Raw genomic sequence first — 10,633 nt, 5'->3', positions numbered from 1 at the left:
ATAATTTTGAAAAAAATAAATAAATGAAATAATTAAAATTAAAAAATGACTCAAAACAAGTAATTGATTCTGATTACATATTTTTTTATCTGTATCTGTAAAAGAAACTTTTTTTGTACAACAATATGTTTTTATCTCATTATAACGTGAAGCATTTCATGTTATAATGAGATAACTTATTGTTATAACATAAAGCGTTATACTGAAACAAAGTATTATTATAACATGTCATTATAATCACGATAGTTATCACGATATAACAGGAAAGTTTTGTTATAGAACACGTATGTCTCTTAACGTGTTTCCATTGTGAATGTACCATCCATCATATTATTGTCATAATTATCATTCCATTTATCTTGGCTGAGTGTCACATATTCCTTCAAACGCAAAGATTTTCTTGTTCCACTTCACAAGTCCATAATTTAATATTTTTCTCTATAAACACACAGCAAATGGAGGAACTGAACATTTTTGCTTTATGTGCTCAAACAAACATATACAACACTCCAGTGAATGAAAAAAATCACAGCATACAGCGATATTACATACAATACAACACCGCATATTCCATTTTCAGACATTCAGTTGTAACATCACATGATGTGCCTGTACTGTGCCGGGAGTCAATCCAACATCAAACTAAGACTTACTCATTGTAATACCATAAAACCATCAACAATCCCTTTGGTCTTTTCAGTCTTTCTGTTTGTTGTCAGTATTTTTCTATGACTCTGCCTCAACTAACACTCCACCATCTTCCTCCATCTCACAGCTGGCTGGTGCTTTTTCTTCCTCTGCAGTTTCCTCTGTCTCTGTAACATCTGCTTGTTTCTCCTCTTGGCTCTCCGTCGTCTCGCTCTCAGCAGACTCTCCCTCTTCTTTCTCCGGTGACACCTCGCCTGCTGCATCTTCTCCCTTCTCTTTCTCTTCTCCCTCAGCACCAGCCTTCTCTTTCTCCTGCTTTTCTTTGTCCCTCCTCTCTTTCTCTATTTTGGAGAGGTTTTGACAGAGGGACTGGACGTATGTGAACACACACATGGGGTCCGGGTTTTTACCCATCATGAGCATGTCACTCACCTCCAGCAGAGGGTAGCAGTCGGCTAGAGACCTGCCAGGGAGGGAGGTGACAGGGGGACAGAGGAAAGGAAAGGAGAGAACATAAGTGAGACAAAGCATCGTCATACAGCAACCACATACACCGAGGGAGACACCTGGCTTCCTCACTGGTTTGTTGGTATGGTCATTTTAGCTTATCTTTATCTTAGTGGCAAGTAAACTCTTTTGTGAGCAGCAGCCTTCTTTCTCAGAGATTTTTAACTGGCAAATTGCACAGGAAACGAAATCCAACATGGCCAGTTTGAGCTCTGTCTTTAAGGGATTTGATCTCCTTCACTCAGATAAAGTTTGAGAAACTAATCTTTTAAGTTGAAATGGTGAAGTTGTTAGCAAACATCCAGCAGTTATGGAGCAACATTATCGTTCACAGAGAGTGGTTTTTATGCTTTTAATTGACAGGACAACTGAATGTACAACAGAGAAAGTGAGGGAATGACATGCAGCAAAGGGACACAGGCAGGAGTCAAACCCACGGCCGCTGCAGAGGACTCAGCCTCCACACTTGAGGGACACCCTACTAACTGAGCTACCCAGGCACCACTGTTTCTACCAGCTTTTGAGGGAAATATCTGTCTCTAACTGTTCCATTATGTTCACTAACTAAAGCTTTTACACCAAATGAACAATGAGAGTGAACCAAAACAAGGAAGTTATGGGCCAGAAAGGAAAACAATGAGCTGAAACTCACTATAAAATTCTGTAAAGAGATAATTTTCTGTAGGTTCATTAACTGTTTTCACATTGATATGCTGATATTATTCTGGTTTTATGAGCGTTCTTTGCACAGGGATACAGCTCATCTTGAATGAGGTTTTGCAACACATGGGCTCTTGTCTGTTTACAGTTAGGTCTTGTAAACAAACCATCTACTCAACAGTTTACATGGCTGGGATAGAGGCTTGTGCACAAAAGAAAGGCCCACATTTCTGGTCAGAAAGAGAAACACACCTTATGACAGTATGAAAGACTTGGATATCAACAAGTTTTTGGATATGTGCAAATATCACAATGCCAACCTTTTCAAAAAGGCGGTTGAATGAATGAAGGCAGGCATGCAAATGAGGAGAGAGAATAAAATACTCCGTACTCTGCGGTTTGGAAGGCCAGAGTGAAGTTTTTCTCCCTTTCCTTTGGATCCAGGGAGCTGTAGTCAAAAGCGTCAGGAAAGTAACGATGGATGAGAGCACAGAACGCCAGCCCGTCACACCAGGACGATGAAAAGTTTTCTATGTTGACACCCTGAAAGGTCAAAGGACAGGAAGATGATAGTCAATGCAAAGTTTGTAATGGTCCCAAATTTAGACAGCAAATCTGCAAATTTGAGCTTCTGCGTCGAACTGACCTCATATTTGCGAGTCTTGCTCTGACACCACTGAAGAATCTTTTGTTTGATTGAAGCTCCTGTAGCCAGAGCTGAAGATGACTTCTGTATCTTGAAGTTTCGGGGCAAAGGTGTCCTAAAATGTCACAATATTGCACAGTTTTCTTTATCAGACCACATTTTATTGTCACACTCCAAACCTATTTGAGGTATCATGCAGTGACTTACTCTGGTGCACCTTGTTGAAACTTGGCGATGATGTCGTTTTTAGCAGCCGCTCTAATGGAGCGTGCAGAGGGTCTTGGTCGAGACAGAGAGGAGGGGGGAGGACCGCTCTTTCTTTTGGGCTTCCCTTGCTTTTCTGCCTCCTTAGTCTTTCCTTTGTCTTTTGTCTCTACGTCCACTTCCTTGACTTGTTTTTTCTTCTCTGTCCCCTTAGCTGCGTTTTCGTTCACATTTTTGTCTGCTTCTTTTGTTTTTTCCTCCGTTTTACTCTTCTCTTTCTCTTTGTTTTTGTCCTTCACCTCCTCTCCATCTCTCCCAGTCTCACAACTCTTGACCTCTTCCTCCTGTCCACCTTTCTTGTCCTCCTCTCTCTCTCCCTCACCATCTTTTTCTCCACTCGTCACTCCGGGGTCCTGCACATCGCCATCACCAGAGGCCTTATCTTTATCTTGTCCGGCGTCACCTTCAACATCCTTTGACATGGTGGTTTCAGGCTTGTCTGTGTCTCCAGCCTTCTCTTCTCCTTTTTCTGGTACTGAACCCTCCTCCCCTATGTCCACCTTCTCTTCCTCCTTCTCCCGCTCCTCCCCCTCCTCCTTTACCCCCTGACCTTCTACTGTCTCCTGTGCTGGAGGCTCTTTCACTGGGTCTTTACTCTCCTCCACCTGTGGCTCATCTGCCTGGAGAACAAGAAGCATGAAACTGAGACTTTTTTACTTGTATATCACATTCAAATATAATCTAATTTACCTTGTGTCACATGACTGAAACCCCATACACAGGTAACAACATGATAAGTAAACCGTCTCTGTGATGACTGAGCAAAGACACAAGATGTGGTTGAAAGTTGTTTCTTTTTTGTCAAGCTGCTCATAAATATTTGTGTACTGTCTTCAATATAGGGCTTCCGTGACCAGACTTTCACTTTAGACAATTATTGTGGGCAATACCTCTACTAATACAGAAACTGCTAAAAGCTTAACTAAAATTAAACATTTTAAATAATAATAACTCAAATGAAAGCAAAACTTCTCTGAAAACAAATTGAAACTAAAGTGAACTGAAAACAAAAAATAAAAATGAAATAAAAATAAAAACAAGAAACAAAATGACAAACACAAAACATAATAACGCTGGTGCAGAGAGAGTCTGTAAACATAACATACAAACATATAGAAAAAGTGCTATTACATATATTTGTAAAGGCAGGGAGACACTGAGGAAGGGAAAGCGAGAGAAAAAAGAAATTAAAATATTTAAGAGTATACAGTATGTTTAAGAGGCCCTTGATTATTTACATGTGTGTATTATTAACATGATATAATTTTTAAAATATGGTTACAGTCAATACCAGTAAAACCTGACAACCCATAGTTCAATGCTTATTTATTCTGAAGGTTAGATCAACATATCTAGACAATATATCCAGATTTTTACTTGATGCTTTGTGGATATTCACTTGACATTAACAGTAATTTTCCCATATAATTGTTCTCCCTTGTGCCACAACTGTGTTTCTGTTTTAACTTATTCAAAGACTAAAACCTACATTTATTTATTTTAAGTTTCCAAATATTGATAATGTGTCTCACATCTGCCATAATGCCAAGATATACCTGTTCACTCATCAATGTGTCAAATCATTTAAAATGAACCAGACTGATCCATGCAGGAAAGTACATGTAAAAATACTGTTTGCTTAGACTTTTACCTCAAATGACCTCACATGGAACTTTTTCCTGTGATATTTACTATTCCCACATTATACTGCTGACAATAACTTATCTAAAATTATATGTTTCAATATCAAGTAAAACACATACAGGAGTGAAAACTTTAGTAAATCCTGTTGTTACCCTGCTTCTGTCCTGCTCCAGTTTTACTGCAGAGATATAATTAAAATCTCAGTTCTCCTGCTTTTGAGGAGAATATGCAATTAATCCCCCTTGTTTGAATTATTAAGAACATGACTTCTGTTTGAAAGGCAACATTATGTAATGTGTACTAAAATTAGTGTCCACACTTTACTCTGGGGATGTCACAGTCCTCAAACAGAAGAGCAGAATGTAATGTGAGAGCTGAGGCTGTCCTCTGGGATTTGTTGAGTATCTCACTCATTTAAATACACACTGAGAGGTTTGATCTCTCAGATGGAAAATATGCCTTTTGTTAAATCCACGTGAACCTAAAATACAGGTCAACTTCATTTTAATAAAAACATTTTTTAAATCCACAATTAATGAAAAAACGTCTACTGATCTACATTTAAATATCATATAAAGTGGGTTCTCGTGCCATGAGTGCTATTAATTAATCTGAGGAAAATAAGGTACAAAATATACAATTTTAGTGAATTTACTAAAATCTTCGGTGATTTAGAAATTTTATTTCTTTTAATCCTGTTTATATCTGGTGCATGCATGAGTGCCTTAACTATGTGCATTTTTATTTTATATTTTCTTTACTTTAGTTACTGTTTTCATTCATAGTCACTACAATATGTTAGGTTTATTATTAGTAATATGTCATACATTATGTCATCACTGTTTTATTTGTATGTTTAAGTTGATGTATCATGACCTGTTTATAATTATTGTGTATACTCGTGTCTTTTCTTTCTTTTGAATCAGTTTTTTCATGCACAATTTGTGATGTTTGCATGTTTTGTGTATTGCCGTTGAACTTTGTACAACTTTCAATAAACAAATCTTAGCATCTAAGCATAGTCAGACCCATACACCATTCTCATTTTAGAGATTAATCATATTTGAAAACAATCAAATTTGAAATAAATCAGTCAAAGAGGGAAAAAAAATTAAATATTGCTATAAATTAATAAACAAGTCTCTTTTATCTAATATATCCAGTAAAATCTCAGTATTATGACCTACGCCAGGTCAGGGCTCGCAGCACTGACTCATCAGAGGGAATAGGAAACTCCACTGTGTGTGTTTGTGTGTGTGCATGAGCATTACTCTGCATATCTTCTGTGTGTGTGTGTCTGTGTTGCACTCTTCAGTCAGGAGTAAGAACAGGTGTAGCACAGCTTCTCCTGTCCTGCTGTCCAAACACAACACCTGCCATGGCTACAAATACTCCAACTGCCTATTCCTGGTAGAGATCATAACACCACACACCGAAAACTTTTACTCTGTAAGATAACAAAACATGAAATACCACAAACCTGGCCGTTGTTGTTGTTGTTGGTGTCAGTGTGAGCGGTTGTCTCTGTGGCCCCAGATGTCTCCTGACTGGAAGATTCTCCATCCATGATGTCCAGAAATGTCTGTTTATCCAGTGGATTAAAGGTCAAGTCAGACTTTTTTTTTAAACTAATGATGCAGTTCTCTTAAATGATTCCTTCTGTCGTTCCTAGAAAGTTTTCATTCAGTCAGAAGTGAGTCCTCTTCACAGGAGCCCTGCTGAATGTCTCTGCTTCTCGCTGCTCTACTTTGCCTCCCCCTCTCTGTCAGCACTGCCCCGTGTGTGTGATGTGTGTGTTGGGTTTGTGGATATCCGCCTTCACCCTCGTTCACCCGACACCCCCACCCTCTGCTTTGTGAGGATTCCTATGCTTCTTTATCTGACCTTTTGGACAACGCAGGGGCCTGAAATAGAGCCGTAGTGACATAGGCGCAGTCCAACGGGCCAGACAGCTGTGTCTGCTGTGGAAACCGTGTCTGTACACACACACATATACCGTAATACACACGTGGGTGCAAGCATGCAGCCCTTTAAACACACTACTACTTCCTTTTCACTCTTAATATAAAATGTTATTAATTAAATTTAAAGTCTTATGCACTTTTTATTTTTTTATGTTCTGTTTTATTCCTTGGCTATATTTTAATGTTTACAGTATTTATGTATTTGACTTAGATTCTGTTTTTCTCACTTCTCACTTGTGATTTTCTTTTGTATATATTGCAGCTTTGTTGTAGGAAGCCTGAATTTCATTGGCAACAATGGCTTCACTGTAATTGATGTGCTTATGTCAATTAATGAACTTAACTGCATTTAGATGAAAGGTTCATTTGGCCAAGTTGCAGCCCGGTACATGGTTCCTCATCTTTGTTTGGATTAAACAAACATTTTATAGTTTGTTAGCTGGTGAGCTTAAGTTATAGCTTTGTTTATTGATTTTTTGTAACTGTTTGCCCTTGACATGCTATGAACACTCAACCCTCTGATCTGAAGTGAGACACACTACCACTGTGTCACAAAGTCTGCATACATAACTGCAAAGTTTATCACTGAGACAGGACTCAAGACTGAGATTTTGTTGCCTTTGAATAGTGCCAAGCAAGCTGTTTCTTCCTATGTCCAGTCTTCATGCTAAGCTAAGCTAACTGTCTCCCAGCTGTAGCTATATACTACAAATAAACACATGAGTAGTATCAATCCCCTCATCAAGCTCTCAGAAAGAAAACAAGGAGACAAACTTCCCAAAATGTGAAACCAAACCCATGAAATTAAAGGGACTTTTTCCACATGAATGAGAATTGTACACTTACTGTCAGAGCACTCAGGTGTGAAGAAGGGGAGATAAAAAAAAAGACCTCACCTTGAGTGCTGCCCTTAGCTCTTAACACATTTTAGTTCTTGTGAATCCTCTGATACACAGTCCTGCTCTCTTTTTCATCTGATTTACTGTGAATATCTGTCCTCCTCTGTGTGTCTTGCTCTCGGTGCAGCTGAAGGGTACTGAACTCAAAGTCAACATCAAGTGAGTCAGTCAATAGTAACTTCACACGCTCTCAAACTCCAAGTGATGTTACACATACAGAATGTGCTGAGCTTTTTATAGTTATTTGCCACTACTACGCTATCACCATTACATGCGTCCAAAGTACTTGACAAAGTATAACCCACTCAGATAAAACTGCCATTTTTTCATCACCTTGTAAACTGACTTCACACCTTCATCTTTCTATCACTCTTTTTCTTCACCTGCTCTTCCATTTCACTGTCACATCATATTTTAGTAACTAACATACTTTTAGTCATCACTTGATGACCTCACTGTTAGATTTGCTCACCTTTATTTAAGAAATTTACCAAAAGCTGTTTTCCCACAGTTTGCTGTCTTTTCAGCGGTCACTGGACCAGCTTCATTTAGAGATGAATCCTAGTGTGGGACGGACTAAACCATTTTACGCCTCTGCTAAGGGGTGAGAGGGGCCTGAGAGAGCCTCCACTAGTGTTTTTTACAAACAAAGTTCAGTCTCCCAGTTGATGTATTCATCCATTTTATGGTACCAATTACTCAGAAATAGAAGCAAAAACAAACTTTTCCTTTCAAGACATTTTCGAAGGCCCCCTCCTGAGTGGGGCTATGGGTTTTCCCCTCCAACTATGATGCTATACAGTATATCCAGTTCAAACAGGGATGAAAACAAGGAAACAACACCATTAAATACACACACGATCCTTACAGTGTGACCTCTTGGTAACTGAGGTAAAGCATTTGACCATGATGTGATTTGAACAAAAAAAAAAGGGCTTGCCAGACATTTTTTCTGACACTGAGCATGGAAGGATAGTAACTGTGATGGAGAAGAGGAGGTTGTATGTCTCATGTCCCGCTGGTGTCACCTGAAGTTGCTTAAAGTCCTCTTGGATCCATATTAACAGTTTCATGTATCAGAAATGTTGTCATGAAGTTCTGTGTTTAATTTGATTTTGCTGTTCTGTCCATCCTGAGAGGGGGATCCCTCCTCTGGAGCTCTCCCTGAGGTTTTCTTTCACTTTTTCCCAGTTATTCTGGAAAAATTCTTCCATACCCACTTGAGAGTCCACAGGACGGGGGTGTTTCACGCTGTATAGCCCAGTAAGACAAATTGTGATATCGGGCTATATGAATATTTGACTTGACTCAGCTAACTGTATTATCTAACTTCTTAGTAAGTGTTTTACGTCTCTATTTTCCCCATCCCACTTAACAGTCTTACAAATATATACATACAAAAAATATAAAATGTTCAAATGGCATATACACATAAAGTAGATACATGGTTACACAAGACTAGTCCAACTTTTCCACTTGGCATCCTGAATGAACAATGTATCAACTCATTCAACACAAAACAGATGGTTTTAAAAATAAAACTCTATCTTTATTCCAACTCTGTCTGTCATTATCTCCTCTGACCCCCCACATCCTGCTTCTCCTCCTCCCTTCTGTCTAAGTCTCGGGGTTATAAATACGTCAACGCCTTCTTGTGTATCTGCCCCCCTCCCTCCTCCTCGTGGCCCCAATCACTAAAGCACATAACTGTGCATCTGTTACACTTTGTGTGTGTGTTAAAATTAGTGGACTTGATACTATTAAATGGAAAAAACACAAAGGAGATGTTGAGAGATTCACATGTACACTGTAACAAATTTCTGTCCCTACTTTATAATATGTATACAGCTATTTTAGTAGTTTTTATAGCATAATTACTGTAAAATGAGGAAATACTTACTGTAAAATATATATACATTACTGTAAATCTTACAGTATTTTTTAGCAGGATTATTTTTCCAGCAGTCACATAATTTTTGCCATACAAAGTGTATTCCAAAACAGATAAACAGGCAGATTATTTATAGATTATCATGTAATTTTCATTATATACAGACCGTTATATTCATATTATTGTCCTTGATAATTATGACAAATGTTAGTTACAAGTTAGTTTAATCAGTTAAAATCAATAATTTTAAATCAAATTCAAAATATAAAAATGTTTAGCTATGAAATATGTAGCAAAATATGAAGCTCCTGTGTGAACTACTTATTTTGATTTTTAGATTCGGACTGTTATTGAAGAAGCCAGGTAAGTTGTAAATGTGCCGGCCAACCTAAGCCAGACCAGGCCGAGGACAAGGTCAGGCAAGGTAAGGCAACATCGCTGGAACAGTTGCAGCTTGGCTGGCAGCTGTTGGGCGCCTGACCTCGCTGTGACTTCAAAATCAGTTTGTGCCATCTCGACTACTTTGTGATCAAAAGTAATTAAAAGCTTTGGTCAGTGTTGAACAGTGTGGCCGCGGCATGGCATCAAGTTATGATATCCAGCCATGAAACACAAAGTTGCTTTAACTTTAACGACAACAGGAAATGACAGGTTTTAGACTTTGACATGCTCCTCCAAGCAGGTTGACCATATCCAACTCAGATCTGGTCAGAAAGGTCTTAAGACCTTGGTAATCCTATATTGTGAAGATCTCAATGTATCGTCAAACGGCATTACCACGACTCTGTGTGTGTGTGTTTGTCTGTGTCCATGTGTGGGGTTAAATGATGACATGTTAAATCTAGTTTGTGATTATCGTTGTTGTTATTTTTGCCATTGTTCAGGGATCATCTCAAATTATTGTCTTTACTTTGAGTGAAGTGCCTCGTGCCAGTCATGTTCTTCTTACTGTGTGTGTGTGTGTGTGTGTGTGTGTGTGTGTGTGTGTGTGGATGTGAGTGTGTTTGAGACAGTGTGTATGTCTGTGTGACTTAAGCTATTTTTCGTGGACACATCTCAGACTCAAGACCAGCTGGTGCAATTAGGGACAAAAGTTGTGTCCCCAGATTTTTGTGTCAGTGGTTAAGGGCAGCAGTAGGCTAAGGGTAAGTCTCCAGGAAATTAATGAAGTCTATATTTAATCTCCTGTAAAATGACATGAGTAAACATGTGTCTATTGCATGTATCCACAACAGTGGCTGTCTTGGATGCCTTGTTTATAATGCATTGTGGTGAACCACTCTTTCTGTTGTCTTCTGCTTCTTGCACCAGACATATAAAAGAAGCAGCATCCTTGTGTGAGGTAATTGGTTTCACTGTCTCACATAGCAAAGTACAGTCAGAGACTGGGGGGAAGACACAGATATAAAGTATCAGCTCATTTTGTTCTTGTGTTCTTTATGAGTCAGTAATAAATATAAACTCATGATGCAAAGTCTAATGTACTCATCACAGGAATTCACAGCTGCCT

At 38.6% G+C, this 10,633-nt stretch overlaps 1 protein-coding gene across 2 annotated transcripts; it reads right to left on the bottom strand.

The window, feature by feature from the left end:
• Positions 1-63: 63 nt before the first annotated feature.
• smtnl1 (smoothelin-like 1) lies at positions 64-7,387 on the bottom strand. Of its 2 annotated transcripts, none has more exons than XM_084719097.1 (6): positions 7,230-7,387; positions 5,850-5,951; positions 2,669-3,345; positions 2,462-2,576; positions 2,207-2,358; positions 64-1,111 (listed from the first exon to the last, which is right to left on the bottom strand). In XM_084719097.1, exons 2-6 carry the CDS (start codon positions 5,934-5,936, stop codon positions 727-729), a joined length of 1,416 nt encoding a protein of 471 aa, XP_084575223.1. In that variant the 5' UTR covers positions 5,937-5,951; positions 7,230-7,387; the 3' UTR covers positions 64-726. The 2 variants fall into 2 exon arrangements, with proteins under 2 accessions (XP_084575223.1, XP_084575224.1); XM_084719098.1 differs by having other exon boundaries at positions 7,180-7,375.
• Positions 7,388-10,633: the final 3,246 nt, after the last annotated feature.

Source organism: Lutjanus erythropterus, chromosome 5 (genome assembly GCF_056507025.1).
Source record: "Lutjanus erythropterus isolate fLutEry1 chromosome 5, fLutEry1.hap2, whole genome shotgun sequence".
Lineage (NCBI taxonomy): Eukaryota > Metazoa > Chordata > Actinopteri > Lutjaniformes > Lutjanidae > Lutjanus > Lutjanus erythropterus.
The sequence above is the reverse complement of the archived record's forward strand: the minus strand, read 5'-3'. Positions and strand labels throughout refer to the sequence as shown.

What these genes read in the sequence shown, in the direction of transcription:
- smtnl1 (XM_084719097.1), bottom strand. Translation starts at nt 5,936, where the DNA reads ATGGATGGAGAATCTTCCAGTCAGGAGACATCTGGGGCCACAGAGACA. An exon ending in ACAACAACAACAACGGCCAG is followed by an intron (nt 3,346 to 5,849) that starts GTTTGTGGTATT and finishes CTTGTTCTCCAG; the next exon opens with GCAGATGAGCCACAGGTGGA. An exon ending in CTGGCCTTCCAAACCGCAGA is followed by an intron (nt 1,112 to 2,206) that starts GTACGGAGTATT and finishes CCTCCCTGGCAG; the next exon opens with GTCTCTAGCCGACTGCTACC.